Raw genomic sequence first — 23,622 nt, 5'->3', positions numbered from 1 at the left:
TTTTGGGATTGCCTCTGCTCCAGTGGCTTGGGACCCACATAAAGACCAAGCTGCACATCTGCTACATATGCGTGGGGAGGCCTAAGTCTTGCAGTGCATGCTCTTCAGTTGGTGGTTCAGTCTCTAGGAGCCACAAAGGCCCAGGTTCCTTGACTCTGTTGGTCTTTCTGTGGAATTCTTATCCCCTTCTGATCCTGCAGTCCGTCCTCCTATTCTTCCATAAGAGTTCGAGGCTCCATGCACTGCTTGGCTGCAGGTGTCTGTATCTGAGTCAGCTGCTGAGTGGAGCCTTTCACAGGACAGCCATGCTGGACTCCTGTCTGCAAGCATTACAGCATCACTAATAGTCTCAAGAATTGGTTTTTGGCCATGAGATGGGTCTCATGTTGGGCCGGTTATTTATTGGTCATTCCCCCAGTCTCTGTTCCATCCCCTGTCCCTGCATTTCTTGTAGACAGGAAAAAATTTGGGTCAAAAGTTTTGTGGGAGGGATGGTGAAACAATTGCTCCACTAGAGTTCCCGCCTGTGTACAGGAGATGGCCTCTTCTAGTTCATTATCCCTCACACTCTTATGCACAGATCCACTTGCATAAGCATAATGCTACCCACTGTGGGCTAGACCCTCCCATGCCATCAAGGCAGTCCCTTATAGACACAGAAACTCCAATCTGATCTTGGCAGTCTCTCATTTGACGGTCCCCCAGATGATTCAGGGCTGTGTCAACTTAACAGCTGAAGATAACCAGATTTACTCAATCCAACTCTATGATAACTTTGGCTTTCTCCGGGGGTTCATCCTAACAGACTGAGGCCCTGGGAATGCAATTCTGTTCTAAACCAGCTTCCTAGCATATTTACACACACGCACACATGCACACACCTGAGCACGCACTCTTCTCTCTGTTTCTCTCTCTCTCTTTCCCTCCCTCCTTCCCTCCCTCCCTCCCTCTCTCTCTCTCTCTTCCTCCCTCTCCCTCCCTCTCCCTCACTTCCTCCTTCCCTCCCACCCCACTCTCTCTGATGATATGTAGAGACCTGTGGCTTGTTTCCATTCTCCTTTGATCAGACTCTGTTCCTTTCCTAAAGGACCTGCGAAAATATGTGTGGAGACCTCAAACCTCAAATTTAAGATCTCTCTGCTCCTTTTCCCCCCCATTCTTTGCCCCAGCAGTGCTCATGAGAAGGAACAACTGAGGAAAGTAGTTCTCATAGGTCCTGCAATGAGTTTGTAGCTATGGGGACCTGAAGTTCTAGGGTATCTATGACATGAAACATGATCAGAAAGATCAGGGGATGAGTGGGCACTGGGAAAAAGTGTCTGACAAGAGCCAATATGGGTCTCAGGACAAGGCCCATTGTTGCACTGGAAAGGTGTTAGGATGAGAGATACTTGGATATTCCACGAGAGGATAAATTTCAGCTGCTCAGACAAGCCAGCAGCTCTGTGCTGTCTGCTGTCTTCTTGGACTGTATGCCGTTACTGAAGAAGGTCAAATGGTCAGGGCCTTATCTAGAGGCAGAGACCAGAGGCTGTAGGCTTGGATGTATTTACACGGGGGATATAAATTCAACAAACCAATCTCTACTGCACACACAAGACTTTCTCAGCAATTTTTCTCCTTGTTTGCACCAGGCCAAATGTAAACCCAGGACCTGGCCCACAGAAGGCAATTATGGAAGCAGAATCTTAGTTTGGCCAGTGAGGCTTATTGGGGGTAGGGGTGGGGTCATCCCACTGAAAGCATGAGTGTTCCCGTTACACATTCTGGAAACTACTGTCTCTTATGTAGGATGACAGGACATCTCTGTGTTTGAAATAAAAAGAAAACAAAGAAATATGTGCCTCAGAGATCCTGCTGATGCTCCTGTGTGAACGAAGTGGGAGGGGGGTGTGGAAACAAGTGACCGGAGCTCAGTTTCCTAGAACAAATCACCATCTGGTCATCTCTTAGGAAGTCCGGTTGACAGAGCCTAGATGCTAGACAAACAGAAAATAGTCCCTGGCAATCTGGGAGGCAAATGTATAAACAAGCAGTTCCTGGGCAGCGTGACAAATGCTAAGTGTGACTGACAGCAGTGCATGTAGTTATGGCAGCATTCCTTTCACGGAGCCTTAGTGACATATACCATAGAGCTCTTCCCAAAGGCAGATGCTAAGGGCACTACCTAGCCCTGAGATCCTGCCAAATAGTCGCAATGTCTGCTTCCCAGAATGTGGGTGACCACAGTCACGAGACACTTTCATCCATATGTATCTTACCCAGCGGGTCACTAGAACCCAAACTTACTGCATTTGAACTGAGATTTCCTGAGTCTCTTAATTTCCATAGTCCGGGAAACCTCTAAGAATGATCTCTCAAGGTCTGTGTAGTATATAGGCATGTTCTGAGTCCTGTTTTCCTAGTCCCTACGATCCTGTGAGAATCTTATTTGACCAAAGTGTGCATGCTTGCATGCTTGTCTCAGCTTTGCTCAGAGTTCTGTCTTAGTAAGTATGTTTGTGATCACTGAAGACCATGTTAAAGGTCAAGGAGTCATGTGGGGAACAGTTATATTTGTGGGTATCCCCAACATTTTACTACTTAACTACTTCCCTGCCCTTCCTACTTTATTCATCCCCATCGCAGACCTTGGTATTTATCCTCCTGTGGACACTTAGTAGGGCTGCAATTCCTGAGAATGCAGCTCCCATTCTTAAAGTACTCTTGCATATATATATATATATATGGCTAGCAATGGCTGAACTTGAGTTCTAACCAATAACAAAAAAAGGCATGACCTTTGGAAAGGGGTTATTCTGGGTTTGGGGGACTTGGGGCAGATTGGAAGGGAAATGGGACTAGATATGATACTTTATTGTGTCCATGTACTGAATTCTAAAGAAGAAAGACACAAAAACTGTTTAAGGGCTTCTTAGGGCGTTTCTCCAAGAAAGGCAGTTCTGTGTAAGAGGAATCCCCACTGGTAGGGAAAGGCAATTTTCTCTCTTTACAGTTCATTTTATGCTCATTAACAGCCCTCTGAGATTAGTGCAGTAATTTCCACTTTATAGATGAGGAGATGGAGGCACAGAGATGAAGTGCCCTTGGCCAAGGTCACTTAGCTACTGAGTGCTGGAGTCTGGCTGTAAGCCATGCTCTAACTCAATCATGCATGGTTTGGAGAGCCAGGGGCTCTGCCTGTGCCCCAGTACTCCTACATGTAGGGATGCTCTTTGCTGGGGGACAGGGTTCCAGCTTCTCTTGTGAAAAGAGGGAAGGCCTTGGGGTAAGTCTACTTCTGAGAGAGAGATGAAGGTGTTTACATGTGTTTCTGCACAATTAGGTTGCAAAAAATAGAGAGTGGGGATTGGAGTTAGGCCAATGTTCAGCTTAGCATTAAGTCCCAACTTTGTCCCTTTGGGGGCAGGTCCAAGGCTCCTAAGAGCAAAGCAATCTCTGTGTTACAATTTTTGTTTTTCCATAGGATTTCTCTAGGTCTCTCCCAAATTCTTGATGTCTGTGGTTTATCTCATGTTCATGCTCCTGGTCTGACCTTAGCTTCCAATGGTATCATAGGAAAGAAAAAATGTTGGGACTTTCTCAGACTGTGAATCTCAGCCCTGCCTTTCCCTGTGTGGCCCGAGGACAATCATTCCATCCCTCGGAACTTTGGCTTGCTCTAGAGAGGGTTCTTAAGATGCCTCCTTGGGAGTTTTGCCATTTATCAAGCCCAACAGCCATCCCTTCAATGGCTCTGTTCCAGACCTTTTTTTTTTTTTTTTTTAACCTCCCTAGCAAGCTAGATACAGAGTCAGAACTATACCAATTCAAAGCTTCATTTGGTCACTTGCTAGACTTTTTACTTTATACAAACTCCTGGTCATCTGTAACCCTCAATTTATTCATTTGTCAAATGAGGCAGGCCCACCCTCCCAGTGTCATGTTACCGGAAATAAAACAAGTACTTCCTGGATGCTGTTCCATTGATGGTGTTTTATTTGTGCTTTTGGACCATACTGGACATCTCAAAACTCATATTCCACATGGAATATATTTAAGATGCTTAACAAAAATGTGTCCTTAGCCTTAACTGAGTATTAAATATCTATACTCTAACTTCCTAATGAGAGAAGGAGAGGGCCCCATGAGATGACTATCTCCCCGGGGTTGGAGTATTGGTTTTGAAGAAGTTCCCAGTGGAAGAATGTTGGAAAGGTACGACTCGGGTGTATATACCAACAGACTTCTGGAATCTCTACAGATAGAAAAATCGCTGCTGGACAAAGGGTAGAGGGGATGCTAACATTTGCATACAGGAAGTCTTCTCCATCACTATGCCTGTACCCCTATATTTACTGTAGCCTGGGACACCCAGAGACACCCAGCTATGTAATATTGGCCATGCCTGGTCATAGCCCCTAACTATGAGTTGCACACATGTTGATCTTTCATTGTACATAGATTCAGCATAACAGGCCCCGAGCAACTCGTCCAATGTCACTTTTGCAAAGTCACACTTGCTTCTGGGATTCTTTCTTTTGCACAAAAGACCCTGCACCATGGATTGTGGAGCTGTAAGACGGCCAGTTCCTCACTTGAAAAGAGGCCAGAGCCACTGATGTGCACAGTTTGGGGATGCGTCCTCCTCCTCTCTGACACCATTATAAAGTGTGCTCCTTGGCAAAGCTCTATTGTATAGCTACACTTCCCACATCGTGGTAAACAAGGGGACTCAGCTAAGCATCAAAAGCCCTCACCGATAGTCATTCCTGTTGGTGCTTTTGTCCAGAGGCAGCGGTACTCTAACAGCTCTGGGAACTCAAGGCCTGGAGAGGTGACAGTATCCTGGTCTATCAGAGTGCATAATGATTCTACCCAGAACTGCCGTTTATAAGACATTTGGGTTGTGCATAGCATCTGAAGGATGATTATACTTATTGCTCTTCCTATTGCTATAAAACAAATAAACCCCAGCTATTACATATGATGTGCTTATTAAGTTCCAGGTGCACCTCTAATGGCTCTGGATAATTCATCCGGCTTTACCCTCTCCTGCAGTTGGGTTAGCTCTTATTATCACCGATTCACAAATTAAATAAAAAGTAGACTCAAAGACATGGCATAACTTGATAATGGCCTTCAAGTAGCATGGGATTAAATGCCATTCAGACCTCTACCATCACTATTCTTGTTTTAATGAGTTTTGTACAAAAGTCGCCTCTTTACCTCATGCAAGGTATAAATATCGATGCACAGATTATGAAGTAAGACATGGTTGTTGCTACATATGGGGGACTGGGACAAAGATTGGTAAGTAAGGGGGATTGGGGACAGTGTTGCGATACTGAGGAGTGGAAGATGGTGTTCACAGAGGATGTGGTCGGGACAGGACCAAGAACTGCTGCAGAATGCTAGGAAATGATACACTGCCCTGTTGTAGGTGAAAGTGAGGGCTGAATCCAAAGGCCAAGTTCATGGGCCGTTGTCATCATCCAGATGGATTGGAGGTTGGACATCTGCTCATGATGTAACCGCTGTTCCAGATTGTACCGCTGGATGGGAGGAAAGGAGGGGAACCTCAAATACAGGGAGAAAGGTTGTAACTGAGTTCGGCCAGAAGGCGGGAGAGAACTCCAGCAGCCCATTTCAGAAGCCTGTGCAGCTCGTAGCTCCCAAAATAATCCTCAGTGGCACTTTAGTGAAGCCCTAAGAAACTAAGAAATTTTATGTCTGTCTGTCTGTCTATCTGTCCATCTGCCTGCCCATCCCCATCCATCCATCCATCCATCCATCCATCCATCCAATCACCCACCCTCCCATCCATCCACCCATCTATCTATCTATCTATCTATATCTATCTATCTATCTATCTATCTATCTATCTATCTATCTATCTATCTATCTATCGGTTTTCGAGACAGGCTTCTCTGTGTAGTTCAGGCTGTTTCGTAACTCTCTCTATAGGCCAGGCTGGCTTTGAACTCAGAGACATACTTGCCTCTACCTCCCAAGTTCTGGGATTAAGGGTGCACCATCACCATTCAGCTAAGAATTTTATATTTTTATGGCTGACATACTTTATTATGAAGGACATATGGCAAATTTCCACCCTATGTATTTTGTTTTCTCTTAGACATGTGTACTTAAATAAGAAAAAGACATTGATTTCAAAAAGCCTTCCTGTTAATTAGACTGCAGGTGGCAAAAGCCACGGGAGAGCGTGGGGAAGAAGCAACCACATCCACCCTCTTCCTGCAGCCTCCTTAAAACTCTTGTATCTTGTGTGTGTTTTACAGATCCTGTGCATGGCCCTCAGAATGTGGAGATTGTGGACATTCGGGCTCGGCAGCTGACCCTGCAGTGGGAGCCCTTTGGCTACGCAGTGACCCGCTGCCACAGCTACAACCTCACAGTGCAGTATCAGTACGTGTTCAACCAGCAGCAGTATGAGGCCGAAGAGGTGATCCAGACCTCATCCCACTACACCCTGCGGGGTCTGCGGCCCTTCATGACCATCAGACTGAGGCTGCTACTGTCCAACCCTGAGGGCCGGATGGAGAGTGAGGAGTTGGTGGTTCAGACTGAGGAGGATGGTGAGTGAGGGAGACCAGTTTATGGGAATAGAGAAGGTTAAGTATGCCTGTGGGTCGTGCCAGTAAGTGAGGAGGGTTTTATTTTTTTGTCCATATGCTTGTGTGTGTGTGTGTGTGTGTGTGTGTGTATCCGTGCATGCATGCATGTGTGTGTGTACATATAATACATGTATATGACCATGTGTGTGCATTCACATGGAGGCTATAGGTTATTGTTCCAAGTGTCTTCTCCATTTTTTCCCATCTGCCTTTCTGAGATGGTCTCTCTTTGGGATTTGGGAATCACTGATTTGACCAAATTGGGTAGTTATCGAGCCTCAAAGATCTTCGTACTGAGGCATTCTTAGGACAGGGGATACAGACGTGCTCTGCCATACTTGGTTCCTATTTGATGCCGGGGATCTGAACTCAGGTGCCCAGTTTTACAGAGGAAGCACTTTACTGATCCATCCAACCCTTTGTCCTCTATCCTTTGTCTTTGGTCTCTCCACTGTTCTCAAGCTCCCCACTATTTTCATTGTACCCACAAAGGGACCCTGCAGACTGTGCATCGTACAGTTCCAGAGTAAGGTTGTGTTTTCATAAACAGTGACAGCTCAGTCATAAATATGTGCTCATGGTGACCCCACACACCCCAATTCTCCCCTCCTGTTCTGTTACTCTCTCTACCCAAGCCTTAACTCTTCAGATGCCTCCTGGAAAGGGTCTTTATTGTATTGTTTAAACATGTCAAGATTGAAAATCAGACAACTTGATTCGGCACAAATGAAAAAGAAGAAAGCGTAGAGTAGCATAAGGCTCAGTGTGCGCAGGGAATGAGCTCAAAGTTGATTATCCACCTGGATGTCCCATAGGCATCTCAAATACCTCGTATCAAAAAATGAAGGAATGTTCTCGTCTATGCTGACTTATCTGCCTGTGTTCCCCTTTTCAGTGAGCTACACCTTGCAGCTCAAGGAAGAGAGACTAGAAAATCAACCAGGAATTTCTCCCAAACCACCCCGCCTCCCCCAACACCATCCCACATCCCTCCATACCATGTTACCTCCCCGACTTCCCCTATCAATCCCCGCTCCACCCCACATCCCCTCACTCCACCCCACCTCCAACCCTATAAGGCTCGACAGAGTCTGCTTCTCACACTGCATCTTTGGACATGTCTCCTACCTAGAGGATGCTAGGAGGCAGAGACTTTTGTACGCATACTACTCCTTGCCCATGCTATTCCTTCTTTAGACTGACGTCTCCCTTCATCTGTGCAGGACAGACTTTTCTATTGCTATTCCAAGACTTCGCTTACATTTTACTTTCTGTATAAGTTTTCCTGCCTCAAAACTCTCGGCTATTTCTACCCAGGGTTTTTGTACAATCTGCATGAAATTCCATCCAGTAGCTGTCTTGTGTAGGATAGAATTTGTGATTTCTAAAACATACCTAAGAAACTCTTGTCTCTCTGTGTGTTTTAGGCTTCTCCTTGGCCTGGCTGTTTATGGCTCTAGAATCTGACTCAATGTACATTTGTGTGCAAGCGATTAAGGAGAGCTTGAGTCGGGAATGACAAATAAGACACGACAGTGGAGAAAGCCATGTTACAATTTCTAGTCAGTTGCATGGAGAGCTCTACAGGGTGAATTTGTGTCACAGGTGTCCCAAGCCAGGCAAAGGGAGCTGCAGCTTCTCCTATGTCTTGTTCCATTACTTCAGAAATACAGAGCCCCTACCTCCAGTAGATAGAAAAGCACTGTCTGAGATGGTAGAGTCTCGGGGCCGGTATGCCTGGGATCCCCTCTTTAATCTCTTGACATTGATTTTCCCACCTATAAAATGGACTTGGTGTTAATAGTACTTTGGGGTTTATTGTACATATTAAAGAGGATGGTAGATGGTTTAAAAAATGGCCTGAGACCCAGTAATAAGTTTTCAATAACCATAGCCACTACATTTTCAAGAAGTAACAGGAGAAACAAAAGAAGTTGTAACAAGAAATCCTCTGGTACAAACCACTCTGCCACTGAGATGCTGTGGTACTTGTCTCCACACTCTCCCCAACCATTGCACTATTTCAAAAAGTATACTGCACATCTTAAAGGACTAGCAGCCTACCCAGATCCTGACTGGAGAAGCAGGGTGGTGGCAGGGAGTGGTTACCACCACCAAGCTACACCTAGTGCTAACGGGGAGGAGCCTTTGTTGACAAACCATCTTGATCTAGCCAAGGAGCAACTCGGAGCGAGCCCTTCTCAAGTGTTCACACAGCCCCTTTGAGCTGCCCTGGGAGAATGGCCTCCATCCACAGCAAGTCCCAAGTTCTAGCTTTAAGCTATATTTTTCTCTTCTCTCTTTCTCATTTTTTTTTACCACCAAGAGGAAAATAAATAAACCACAAAGCCTTTATCAAAACAATGTGGGAACAGCAGTGCTTTGAAATTAAATTTAGAGTAAACACCATTAATAAAACATCAGTCCCTGCTCCAGGAGATGTGTGGACATTATCATATTAAAGACACCAGCATGCAAGACGCCCTTCCTTGGTCTGTAGCTCTTCTGAGGCCGTAGCTCAGAAACTTCTGGAGGGTTTCAGTGGGTGTGGATAGTCTTTGGTAGTTTGCATTTGTTTTTGTGTGTTGGTACATTATCTTAATATGTTGCTGGGCTAGTCTTAAACTCCTGGCTGAAGCCATCCACCAGACTTAGACTCTTGAGTAGCTTGGACTAAGGCAGGCATCAAGAGTGCTGTGGACAATCCCTGAAGGTCAGGGGCAGGTTCCCTACTTCTTAGAGGGAGAAAGCATTTTCTCCTTCTCTTAGAAACTAATCCACCTTGAGAGGACACCAAGGTTGGAGGTACTGATGCATTCCCAAACTCCCTTCTGAGAACCTGAGAGTAACCTCCAAGATTGGGCTCACTGACATCATGTTGTTCTCACCTGCCCTCAGAACATGGATATTGGGGGAGTTTTCAGGATCAGTCATTTTAGTACCTCAATATCTATGAAGTTCTGCAGAATAATTGTTTACTAGAAAGAGAAGTTCTGAGACACTTGTCTCTATCAGGAAAATGGCTGTTGATAAAAAGAAATTAAATGGACTTTTAATTTTCTGTCCTTTACAAATATCTCAGATCTTTATGTCGTCACCTTTAGCCAAACTACAGCTATGCCTGTGGAAATGTAACGTAAGAAGTCCTAGGAGGTGCAAAGCGTAGGACATGAAGTTGGGACAGGGTGGAAAGGTGGTGTAGTGGATATGGGAGGAGTTATGGGGAGGAGTGGGAATGAATATATCAAAATACATTGTATGCTTATATAAATTTCTTGAAGAATTAATAGAAATATCTCTTCAGTGTGCTTATCTGAAGAGTAAAGATATTCTAATATATATCAGCAATATTATACTACATCTAAGAAAGTTAGCATTTCCTTAAAATGACTCAACATGGGCCACCAAAATGATGTAGTGGGAAAAGGCATTGCCACCCAGCTTCCCAACCCAAGGTCTGATCCCTGAGATCCACAAAGCAGAAGGAGAGAACAGACCCTGGAAAGTGGTCCTCTGACCTCTACTTTCATGCCATGGTACATACAAGCACATGCACAGATACACACAGGCACTCACATCCACACATATACAAATGCATATGCTTATATAAATGAAATAAGTAAGTAATGTGATTAAAAATAGCCCAACATACTGTTCATTTCACAGTTCTTCTAATGCTAAACTTAGTTCTATATGATAAAACCAGAATAGAAAACAGTTTTCCATTAAAGCATTAAAAGATAGTACTGTGTATTTCTCATTGCATCTTGCCAAGGGTCATGTAAGTTCTGGGAGCTCCTTTGTCATGATGTCACACCTAGTTAATTAACATGAAAAACACTACTATATTATAAGCAAAGCATAAATATATATACATAGCACATATAAATACATATGCCAGATATAAGCACATAAATATGTTTCCCTCTTGATACATTTCCCCTTTTGTGATGCTTTGAGATGATGTAAGTGTCCTACCATCATCCCAAATCTTTGGTCAATGACTTTAGCCCTTCCTCATAAGCTTTACCTAAAATCAGTCGCTATGCTGGCACTTTAAAGTCTGGCATTTTGCCTATACTTTCTGATTAACGTGTTTCTTCACAGAGAGGCAGTCTCTCATCTTCCTCTCTGTGTCTAGGATTCTGAGTAATTCACAACCATGTTTTAAATCAGTGTACTAAGCTCCATCAGTATCCTTATTTTCTTGAGTGATCAGGTTGTCTTGGCCATAGCTAGAAAAAAATCCCTTCAAGCTGAAAAGATTATAAATAAATATTGTTATTAAAAAAATAGACCAACACACGGTTCATCTCATATTTCGTCTGTCATTAAACATAGCTCTGTATGATAAAACCAGGATGGAAGACATTTTTTTTCCATTCAAACATTAAAAGATAGGACTGTGTGTTTCTCATTGCATCTTAACAATGGTCATGTAAGTTCTAGGAGGCCCTTTTGATATATCCTTGTTAGTCATCCTTGCTTCTGGCATGATGCAATGTTCCAGACTGTCTGTAATGCTCCTGCCCAAGAAGTTAAGGTCACGAGTTTGCTGAAAATTCCTGCTTGCTTCTACAGGTAGTAGTCTCTGGGCTCTAAGGCAGGCCTTGGATATGTTCAATGGAACAGCAATGTCTCTAGATGCTCCAGGAAGAAAGAGGTAGAGAATATAATTTACCTATTTAACTCATGAGGCCATTGTGATCGAATCCTAATACCTCTAGAAACTTCTGTACATTCCACACTGTATTCCAACAGTGAGGACTCTGGGTTCTCCATATCCACTTATTTATTCATTCCCACTACCTGGAAGTGTACCAACCCACCAGCAAACAGTGACCCTACTAACCTAGGCAGAATATTTTCATCCCTTTGCCCTAAGCTGCGTCCTGCAGAGGATGTACACTCAAAATTTTATGTTCAAACATTCGGAGTTTCCATCTATGTGATCTTATAATTCACTAGCCCACTAAGGTTATTTTAACTTTAAGGTTTTCCTGATGTCATGTTTTGAAAAATAAGTGCTACTCCTGCTTCTGACATGCAAATTAGGTGCTTCATTAGAAAGTCAAATTGTATGTGGGTCTTTTAAAAAAAAAAAAAAGATTCATTCTCAGAAATAACTGTCACAGAATTTGTGTTCTTCAGCACAGACCTGAAAGAGTGACATTTTAAGCATAAAATACCACATTTCGTCATTTACTTTCTATTTAGTGTTGTTTATATAGTACATGTATATGTTTTTAGGCCTGACTAATTTATATCGGGTACCCAACTAGGAGACTCATCGCTGCAGAAGACTGATTCGCTCCCCACTCTCTCCAGCCATTCATTGACTGTAGCTCCTAGGGGAGGAGCCTTATAAGATTTCTCCATCCTGTTGGCATGTCAGTTGGTACTGTCATTGTACAGGTTGTTGAGTTGTCATGGCTGCGGCTTCCTGTCATATACAGAAGACACTATTCCACATCAGGTGTCCTGGTCCTCTGACTCTTAAATACTCTCTGCCCGCTCTGCCATGGGTTTTCTGAGCCGTAGGCATAGGGGTTGACTGTCGATACATCAGCTGGGGCTGGGTACCCTGGGAGCAGTTGTTTTCTGGGTTTGGACCAATTATATCTTCATCACCCACAAAAACAAACTTCTTCTATGAGGGTTGCGAACTTTATTTATGTTTAACTTTTAAATTATCTTTTATTTCTATTTTATAGAGTTTATTTAGTAAAAAAGTGAATAATCTTTTCCTCTTTCTCCTCCTCCCCATCCTTCTACTTTCTCCTCCTCTTCCTCCTCCTTCTTCCTCCTCCTTCGTCCTCCCTCTTCTCATTCCTCCCTCTTCTCCTTCCTCCCTCCCTTAGTCCTCCCTACAAATCCACTGAGCCCAGAGCCTTCCACATTCCATAACTCCAGGTCTCCTTTTCCCTTCGATATATTTCATATTTAAAATGTGTAATAATGTATACTTCACCCATGTTTGTGTTCACTTTGTGTTCCAGAAAACAGTCCATACCAGAAATTACCCATTCTGCTAACAGTGTCCCGGTGCTTCGTGTCTGTGCGGTTAGGTGTGCCTGTGTCCAGTGGTGGCTGTTTCAGTTATTCGCCATGACCTACTTTTTCTCATCTAGGTCATCTTGTGTCCCTCCATTTCAGGTGTCATGTTTGCTGCTTGATTGGCTGCTTGTTATAAAGAGGCACACTGTAGCCCCACTGCAGCAAACAGCCCGGTGTGTATGTTGTTAGGTGTCTGTGGAAATGTATCTTCAGGGAAATTCTTCACGGTAGGATTGCTGAAGTCAAAGGGTAAATGCACAATCAATTAAGTTCTTCGGAGAAGGCCTGTCACTTTTCATTTTCACAAGCAATGTGTACTGATTTAATCTTCACACCAAATATGAAAGAACAAGCAGTATTTCCCCTATTGTATAATGCGGGAATGTAATTTTAACAATACATAAAACTGTAATTGATTATAATAAATAACAATATAAAATATATTAACAAAATTGATGTTTAATATGTTTAACTGCATATAATAGGTATATTATCCCAATGTGGCAAAACAGGCTTAAACTCAAATGCTTTCATGTAAGGAAAATTATGGTGGCTCAGTGCCTTAACTTTGTGCACAGTTCTAATGAGCCAAATTCACCTGCTTCCTTAGGTTGCAGTGAGCCAGGAGGGGGCTGGGTGTTACTGAAGATAGGAAGGTACATCTACACTAATAAGAGGTGGCACCTAAGGCCTGCAAGGAGGGAAAGTGGAATAGGAAATAACAACAGGGCATATGTAATACAATGCAGTCAGACCATGAAGATAAAGTACTATGCACCCTAAGAGGTCCTAACGGCCTTGGTTCATCTCAGCTCAATGCACTGCAGGGAGGATAAAGATGGCCGTGCAGTATTGTGAGCGATGGGCAGAAAGGTAGTTACGTTTTCCCTGGGCCCACGGTGAGTTAGGCTTTGTGCTCACACTCCTGCTCCTGTCGTCTGTTGCCAAACACCACGCAGGTCTGGTTGCCGTGGTTGATCAGGTGAGGAATTCAAACATTTCTAAGTATTGCCTATGTGGCTTCCCCTGACCACGTGTTATGAAAGCCCAGAGCTGGCTGAAGCCCCTCAAACATGCTTCTCTCGGCTTTCTCTGTCTCTATATCATACTTTACATAGTTTAATCTCTCCTCTTCCCTCCCCCCCTCCCCCTCTTCCTTTCCTTTACACCCGCCCCAGGAATATAAGCAGCAAAGACAGAGACTTCATTTGATTTAGTCCCTGATGGGACTATCTAGTAAGAGGAGGAATGGTGGCCTATAATGTGTGCTCACACACCATTGGACTCAGGGAATAGGCTAATGAATGAGTACCTGACACCAAAGTCCCATGATCCCAGTGTTCGTAAATGGATACCATTTCATAAGCTGGGGGTTTGCATGGGTCCTTTAGGTACAATCAAAGCTCACTTGTCCTGGCTCGCTAAAGCTGACCGTTGTGGGTAGCTCTTCTTGCCTCCAAGTTCAATAACATACTCACTGCTTGAAGTCAACTGTGGTTGGAAAATTCATACCATGGAAATTAGAAACAAGTTATTATTTTCTCCCTAGATAGCTTGTGGCAAAATATTTAGTAGCATAGCAGTATCTTCCTCAAGTAAAGATTACAGTTGATGTCTTGAGCTATGAGGACTCATCTGGAAGAAATTATTTTCCTCTAATAAAACTAGAAAATAGGAGTAGGTCCAACTTTTCTCTGTGATTGAATATTGAAAAGGAAAGGACTGTTCCCTAGGTATGACGGAGGAGAAAGTTTACTGTAGATAAAAGGGAGAGCACAGCCAGAGGCAGGGACATCTGGAAGAGTCCTGAGTAGACATGACCACACTGAGCTGGCCCATATGAGGAAAGAGGAGTGGGGAGAAGGGTAGTCAGACAAGGAGGCCAGGAAGGTAAGGGTAAAATGAAAAACCAGGTAACCAAAATTGTCTGGATTATATAGAGAAGGGCCTGTGGGGGAAGGACAGCCTAGCTCTGGGCTGGAGATGTTTAGGGTAGGGGGCAGGGTATGCCTGCTATACCCTGTAATGAGTAGGCATTGAAGGACGTTGGAAGAGCTTGGCAGCCAAGTCCACTTTGACATGAGAAATAGTCATCTCAGTCATTTGTTTTAAACCTAACACTCTGTAAGGCTTGCTCACATGCACTGGTGTTTGCTGATGTCTTTGCTAAGCAGTTTGAGTTTTAAGTTAGTTCCTGGCCTCTGTATAAGGAACAACCTACCAGACAAGCAGCCAGTGAGACGCCCTAAATGAAGGGGTGAAGATGTGGCCAGGATGAGGAATGGAGGACCCTCAGGTCCTAGCCCATGGCTCCAAACTTTCCCATACACAACTTTTATGTTTTTCAATTCCTGCCTCCTAAATTCTTCAGGGTGAACCCGTTTTGCAGACATCTAAATGAAGAATCGAAGGGAAAAGAGAGGAGGAGAGACCACGCGGCAGATAAGATGAGAAGGAGACAGAAAGGGAGGGAAAGAAGCAAGGAATGGAAAAGCTTTCCTTGACAACAATCTGTTCTTCTTCCTGTCGAAATGAAAATCCCCCTTAAATTACCACCTGACTTGAAAGCGTAAGAAAACATCTGCTTTAATTACAGTGAATTTACATGAACCCACTGACAAGAAGCACAGTTAAAATTAGCAATTTTAGTGTGCTTTTTTTTTTAAGAGAATGAAATTATAAAGTAATTAACCTTTGTTGTAGAACTCTGTCAATAGGATGGAAAGTCCCATGCCATGACAGAAGAAGAAATGAAATTGTGGACAAGGAAAGTGTGGGTTCATTAAAGAATTATACGGAATTAAATTAAAAAAAAGAATGGAGGAAGGCACAGGTTTAGAAGATGTGACAAGAAGTCTTTCAGCACAGCGGAGTTTTTTATGAGAGGAGAGAGAGATGCCGCTTCATCAAATGAAAGTCACCCTCCTACATTGTAAAGGACATTCTCACCTACAAAAGCAGTAATGAGGTGGGAGGGAAGAGCCTTGGCCTGGGGCTGAGACACTTGACCATGGCTGTGACACCTGGTAGATATAATCACCTTCCAGCCTCCAGAGTACAAATCCACAAGGTGATGGCAGAGAGGAGCTCGTGCTTGGAGGCAGGAGGATGTGCAGTATCCAGCTCTTTCTCCCCTTGTTAGGACAACTTTTTAAGTTATGACTATCCTCAACAAATGCGTCCCCCCTCACATGTAAGATGGGCCAATAGTACCAGCAGGCTTCTAAGACATGCTGCACAGTGGGCAGCAGTCAATGCAGGGGTGCATATTTGGTCAAAGGGAATAGGAAACTGAGTGCTCGCCCCTAAACAGGACATCTTTGTCACCATTACTACCCAAGCTAGCCCTCCATTCCCACCAAGGCTCAGGGAACATCGAGGAAGAGTCAGAGAGAATATAAGAACCAAAGGATGAGAAGGAACAGTGTGATACGCTGTCTTCTAGACATGACATGCCCATCATACTCATGAACTCACAGCAGTTGGGGTTCTCTGCACATCATCAAGCTAGCTAAATTCTGGCATTACCAGGAGTGGTGGTGCCCTCTAGGACACATCTCTTACAAAAGTGCTTTTAGCAGTTCGTAGCTGATACAGGGAGGATACTCATTCTCCTCTGAAGGTGTGGCCCTTGCTAGGCTTCCCAAGGTTCTATATCCACATGGTGACAAAATGGATAGAGAGGAGGAAGGAGAAGAGGCAGAAGCAGAGGTAGCAGGTTTGAAACTCTAAGGAGCCCACGATGGGGAATATGGGAAAAGTTGGGTGCAGGAAAGCAAGACTGTGGTTGTATTTCATGGTATACATGGACAAAGTTCTTAAGAAGAAAAAATATGTTATAGAGATCTATTCCACACATGCCCGCAAATAAAACACTCAGCTGTGCTAAGTGGAACCAGCATCAGACAGAGAATATAACTCTTGACTGGAAAAAGTCAGGCCAAAGAGTTATGTGTAATTTCTCCTCACTGTGGCAAGGATAACTGTGAGATAGCCTCTAGCTATTACTTAATCCAGATTACATGTCAACTTGACCGTGACCTTCTGTTTTATGCCTCCATGTTCTGTAGCTAGAAAACTTCAACCCCACTGCAATGGACCTGCCTACTCTCTGCCTGCCCTCTCATGTTACTGGTCAGTTGTTGGTCCAGTCCCCGTCTTAACAACTCTTCTCAGCATCTGAGTCCAGTTCTCATTGTGATACACAGCAACAGTGTTCCATGAAATTGTATGCCTATCCAGGACCCTCCTTTCGTAGCTGACCACATATCATACTCCCAGTTCCTCTAACTGAAGCCAGCAGCACTCTGGGAAAGATGTCTCCTGTTCCTCTGGTTATTTCATTCTTTCTACTCTTCTACAGAATAATTATCCTATTTTCAGGTCCCTATCGCCACCTCCATTCTGCCACCACACACGGATAACCTTGTTGCCTATAATACTAAGGAAATGGAAGACATTTGATTCTCCTCGACCCCTACAATGCATGGAATGCCCACATATTCAGTCTTCCATCCTGTTTCTGGGGATAAAGTATTTGTTTCCTAAGTGAAGACCAATTTCTATACTTAATGTGCCAAATCCTACTTCCCTTTGCCTAATGGAAGTCATTATTCTGGTGATACCCTACTGTCTGCCCTGCAGCAATGTTTCTCTCTCTAAGTGATCATTGCACTTTACCCAGACACTTCATTCCATCATCGTTAGAAAGACAGAAGCAGGATTCCCCAGTCTTACCTTCTCTTGCAGCTACCATTCCATCCACTCTTTCCCATATGCCCATTTTCCCATTCTGAATTTCTTGAACACACCCAACCAAGGCACTCAAGTGTGCACCATGTCTCCCATCTGGTTCCTCTGAAATCACCTGTTTACTTACTTTTTTCACTGTGATAAAAATACAGTGACAAAAGCAACTCAAGAGACAAGTTTGGTTCGCACACCTAGGTCATAATCCATCATGGCAGACATGTCAGAGCAGAGCAGAGCCTTGGGTTACATTACATCCACTGTCAGGAAGCCGAGCACCACAAATGCTAATTATCCATTCATTTTCTCATTTGTATACAGTCCAAGACCTTGGCCCAGGGAATAATGTCTCCCACAGTGACATCCAGAGGTCCATCACCTCGGTGGTTCTAGATCTCACCAAGTTAATGATTGAGATTAATCATCACTCCTAGAATCTTAAATAAGTACAACCATCAGTATTCTTGGGGTCAACTTTTATTTAGCAGCTGTCGGAATTGGGCACGGTTGGCTGTTTTACCCTCTTTTTTAATTCTCCCTTTTCCACTTAGTTTCGGGATTATCACACATTTTTAGATCTCTCTCTCTCTCTCTCTCTCTCTCTCTCTCTCTCTCTCTCTCTCTCTCTCTCTCCCTCTCTCTCTCTCTCTCCTTTTGTCTCATAGATTTCTTTTAAACATCTCAGCTTTATTGGCTTACAGTTTTGAGACTCCAGTCATTTCTGTGCCCAGGGCTGGCCAGACCTAGGACACGGGCTTTGTAGACTATGTAGATCTCCTTGGCAGCTATTTGATTTTGCTGCTGCTGCACGAAAGTATCCAGCAACGATATATACATGATTAGGTATGACGATTTTTCAATACAATTTTATTTACAAAGGCAAGCCGTTAGTTGGATATGTATCAAGGGCCACAGAATGCTGACTGTGGGTCCATTTATTTAACCCAATTATTTCTGATCCCATGGCTTTATAATCCACATGCAAGCTAATAATTTTTCTAATTGATGTCTCCAGGCCAGACCTCTCCCCAGCCCTCTAGAATGATTTATTGACCTGCCAGCTCAACACCCTCACTTAGATTGCTCTGGTTCTTTGGTGTAAAACATCCCAAACAGAAAGAGGTGGTCATCATCACTCAACCAACACCAACATCCCTTTCCCCACTGTCTTCTCTATCTTAATTAGTAGCACCCATGTTTTATTAGTGACTCAAGCCAAAATCCTTGACGCTTCACTTCTGTCAGGCTGAGACTCTGGATTGTACAGCACTAGGGACCCCCCTCATGTTATGTTGTCTGTAATTGGTACACCTGGCTTTGTACCAAGCAAAGGTTTAGCTCACCCCCTACAGTTGATTCATCAGCATAATCTCTTAGGTCTGCCTTCAGTATAGTAGCACCGAGACATTGAACAACCTACCCCTACCCCATTGCTTGCTCCCACCTTCTGCTGGCTCTCTGGTTTCAGCCACGTTGATCATCGGTGTGGATTAGGTGAGCAGTTATTTAGTTCTCTGCTTCAACCCTAGCCTCTGCCTACTGTTCTTAACAATGCGGTCAGGATGATTTTTTTAAACCATGAAGAAACTTACAGCAGCCTTCTACTGCTGTAACCCTTCTGATTTTTCTCATGTAATTGATATTAAATGCCTCCATTATATAATGTCCCAAAGTCACTAGGGGTCCCAATTCTGTTTGCTCTCAGTTCGTTTCCTACTTCTGTGTCATTTCATGAATCTAGTTACTGCTTCAAGTATACCAAGCATGCCCCTGCCTCGGGGCCTTTGTACTCATCATCTCCATCTGACTAGAATGGCCTTCTACCAAATAAACAGGGCTATCTCTTCCACCCCATCAGGTCTTCATTCTTGTTTAGAGTTTAGAGAGCTCTTCCCAGCCCATTTCATTTAAATGTGGAAGCCTCTTACATGACACTCTGTCTCTCTTCTCTGCTTCATGTATCCCCTTAGCACTTATCAACTGAAACACTGCATTTGCACTTTACCTCGTCTTATCTATCTTCTCCCGAATAGTATGCACTCCACAGAGACAGAAATCTTCTTCCTTATTTTGTTTACCATCACAATGCAAGTACTTAGAACCATTCCAAGTAGGTAATATGCACACATAAATATGTTATCAAATCAATGGCTCCTGAGTCCTAGGAGACAAAATAAATTTCACAATTATTTACCAAAGAAATCAGAAGGCCATTGTAAGAGCTGTTTAGAATCCTCAGTAAGCTATGAGAAGGTACAGCTTTTGCAATTTGCAATATATTATGAATCCAGAAAAGGAGATTGAGGTAAAGACACCATTAGAAATGGGAACAGTTTTTATTGGATCTGTAGGATTCAAAGTATGGTATCCAACCTCTATTAGAGAGGCTCTTAGGGGAATGCCATGGGATCCTAAGGAAGGACAACCGCACTGGGCACTTACTTTGTGCCTAACACTTTGTTAAGCATATTATGATGGTGAAATGTTAAATTCCCATGACAAACTATGAAAAGAATGATGGCTTCATACCCTCCTTAAAACAAGGAAAGGTCCCCCTAAAGATGTTAAGTAATTTTCCCCAGGTCAGACAACAAACAGGTAGTGTGGGTTCAAACCTATGGTCTGAGCCATTTCCTGGTAGTGCCTTATAGGTCTAAATGACAGAAATATGAATTTTGATTTAACGTGGTATTCTGATCATCTTTCTTAAGATGCATTCTCAAAGAAATATAGATTCCTTTCAACTCACCCTGGTCCCATTAGCGGATGTAACACAACTCTACTGGAAGGGGTTAATTCACTACTGCACAGAAAGCTAACCCCTGGGTATGAGGACTAAAGACAGGGTTAGACTACCCAGACCTCAGTGCCATGAACCACTCCAGACGCCAGGCCACAGTACAGAGGATGGGCACTCTTACCACAAACTCATGTCCAAAGTATATGTAAGGAAGTATCTCGTTCACTTTTCCTGTTGTGTGGTGAAAAACTCTGACAACAACTTAAGGAGAAAGATTTTCTTTTGACTTGACAGCTTTAGCATCATAGCAGCAAAATCATACCAGGGGCTTAAGACAGTTCATACATGGTTTCTATAGTCAAGAGGAGAGCAATAGATACATGTGCTGTGTCCCTTTTCCTTTTCTTCTACATCTTATCAAGTTGAGCATCGAAATTGACCATTGCAAAATGGAAAGTATTTTAACAGGAAGTTGTCATTGAAAAGGAGATTCTCCAATAGAAGTACAGTTTTTTGGACACTTACAGGGGCACTTCCCCAAACACTAGAAAGCCCACCTTCTTCCTGGTTATTTCTCTAAATATTCTGAGTACATACTCATAAGATGAGCAGAATCCTTGTCTGACCAAATAATGCCCTATTTCTTCCCTTTCCCTCTGACTTTGGGGCTAGAGAGATGACTCATCGGTTACAAGCACTGTCTGCTCTTCCTGAGTTTAATTCCCAGCAACTACATGGTGGCTCACAACCATCTGTAATGAGATCTGATGCCCTCTTCTGGTGTCTGGAGACAGCTACAGTGTACTCATAAACATAAAATAAATAAATTTGTTCAAAAGAAACTTAAAACAGGGACTCACTCACTAGCAGAATGACACATTAAACCAGACCACCTCTAATAGCCCCACTTCTGATAATACCTCTTAGCACAGGTTTGTGAACAGATAAAAAGTGACTCCATTTTAATTAAGGAGGAAAGGATCTGATATTGCAAAGCAAGTGCCTCTAGGAATTAGAGGGGGGAAAGGGCTTTTTGTTGTTTTTATAAAGCAAATGTTAATATCCAGTCTTAAGAATAACTAAGTAAACACTGTTATGGATTATGTCCCTGGAAGGGAAATTAACATTTGTAAAGACACGATTTCCCCCACACTGATCTTTTAAAAGAGTTCAAAACTGTTTGCTAGCTGTGTGGTTAAGAAATAAAATCTATAAATAAAAGCAAGGTCAAAGAATGGAGTTCACTAGAACTAAATTAATGAGACATTTGTTTGTTTTACCCACTTGTGCAGAGTTAATTTCACACAGAGAAAAGAGTAAAATGGTTTTTTAAGGATACTAAATATAATTTTAGACTAACATTTGAAAATTATGTGACATGAAAAAAATTCTTGGAAACAGATTTAAAACCTAATAAAGAGGGGGAAAACTCACATGGTTATGCCGTATATTCAGAAATGGAATCAATGGCTTAACCTTTCTCAATGAAGAAAAAGTTTAATTATTTGAGTTTGACTGGTTTTGACACATGATCAGATCATCACCCAGGGACCTTGTATTCCCATGTTACTCACAAGAGAGGGAAAAAACGCCATAAACCTCAGTGTGCCTCAGTGTGATTGACCATAACCTTGACTTCCAAGACAGAGTCTTAGAAGACTTCTTCCAAGTTCACAATGAGAAATAAGGAAGTTAGGTGCAGGTATCCCAATCAGAATATAACTGAACCACCCAATAACACTGGAAGAATAGAAAAAGAAATATTTCAAGAAGCCAACATTGGCTAAACTTTGCAAAATCCATTTATGTAATTCATTGCATTAAAACACTAAGAGAGGGGAGGAAACATATCATTACTACAATGGATTCAGTTAAAGCCCAGCATGATTTCAAAACAAAATTTCCTTGAATATGAGGAAGAAAATGGACCTTTTAACCCGATAAATGATAACTACGAGTGACCTACAAACACCATATGAAAGGATAAAAGAATAGCATCATTAGCTTTAAAATTGGAAAAACATGTATGTCTATCATTATTCCCAGTAAATGCTGTATTGGTGACCCTAGACGGCAGAAATAAAATGAGCTAAATAAAATGGGAAAGAGTAAGACTGCTATTAGCTACAAATGCTATGATTATTTACATAGATAGCCCAAAAAACTCTGAATACAAATATTAGAATTAAAATTCATATATTTCCTAAGATATCCACACTGAGGAACATATTCCATGTCTATTCACCTAACAAGTATGTATTATTTTTAAGAGATACGATTTACAATTTCAATAAAAAAATTCAATGGACATTAGCGAAGCCCCCAAAAGAGGTACATTATACTTATGATAGGAAAATATAATATTATAAAATAGAGCAATATAAATAAATTACATTTAAGCAATTACAATGAAAAACCCAAACATTAAAAAAAAAGCTCATGCTGATCCAAAAATGTATTTATTCTAAGAAAAGATGGCTAGCTAAGACAGTTCTGAAGATTAAGTTTAATATTATATGTATGTGTGTATTATCACCTATATATATTATGTGTGTATATGTATAAAACCTATACATATATAATATATGATATCATATATAATATAGAATAAAATATGTCTAGGTGTTTTGCCTACATGTATGTCTATACACCGTTTGTGTTCAGTACCCATTGAGGCCAGAAGATGTTTGTTTTCCCTGAGACTAGGGTTGCAAACTGTTTTGAGCCACCATTTGGGTACTGGGAATTGAACCCAGGTCCTCTAGAAAAGTCGTCCTCCATTCCCTGGCTTTCTCTCTATTGAGATAAGTAGGTATTTGTTAAGAAAATGTAATGTTCATGCAGGCTTGGTCTGAAAGAACAGCTAAACAGCACAGAACTCAGGAGCCATCCCCACGTGGGGCTGTGGTATAAGTTAAAACAGCACAGCAGGAAGCCAAGTGATTCACGTGGTGAGTGTATTACACTGCAAGTATGCATTTACCAAAGGTCATTTTATCAAAAGCATAAATTCCAAGCTTTTCATAAGCATTTAAAAATACCGTTGGGGGGTTGGGGATTTAGCTCAGTGGTAGAGTGCTTGTCTAGCAAGCGCAAGGCCCTGGGTTCGGTTCCCAGCTCCGAAAAAAAGAAAAGAAAAAAAAAAGGTTTAAAAAATACCGTTGGACCTCAGAACAGGGAAAGTATCTCTTCAAAATACTACTTTTAGGGTCTCTCGGGAGCCAAATGTACCATAAGGATTTTGATGGAAGAATATTTCTGAGGTCACACTGGACATGGAGAGGGGGAAAGAGGGACCGGGACAAATCGGGGCAAGACACATTAACCAGCAATTCCATCAAACACTGGATTTTAGAACAGTGCCTTTCGAAGTGTGACACAAACCCAGGCATTGAATCATTCATTCTTTTTCCATGACAGATGGGTACACTCACACATGCTGAGTGTTTTAAGAAGAGAAAT

General features: G+C 42.6%; 1 protein-coding gene across 1 annotated transcript in view; it reads left to right on the top strand.

Annotated features, from left to right (window-relative positions):
- Positions 1-23,622, top strand: part of Ptprt (protein tyrosine phosphatase receptor type T) — a 1,079,747-nt gene that overhangs the window by 698,975 nt on the left and 357,150 nt on the right. Inside the window, exon 8 of the mRNA XM_032904674.1 lies at positions 6,279-6,575. Within this exon, the coding sequence (XP_032760565.1) occupies positions 6,279-6,575 (297 nt within the window). The remainder of the gene's footprint in view (positions 1-6,278; positions 6,576-23,622) is intronic.

The sequence above is a fragment of the Rattus rattus genome, chromosome 5 (genome assembly GCF_011064425.1).
Source record: "Rattus rattus isolate New Zealand chromosome 5, Rrattus_CSIRO_v1, whole genome shotgun sequence".
NCBI lineage: Eukaryota > Metazoa > Chordata > Mammalia > Rodentia > Muridae > Rattus > Rattus rattus.
This window is presented reverse-complemented; position numbering and strand designations above follow the sequence as displayed.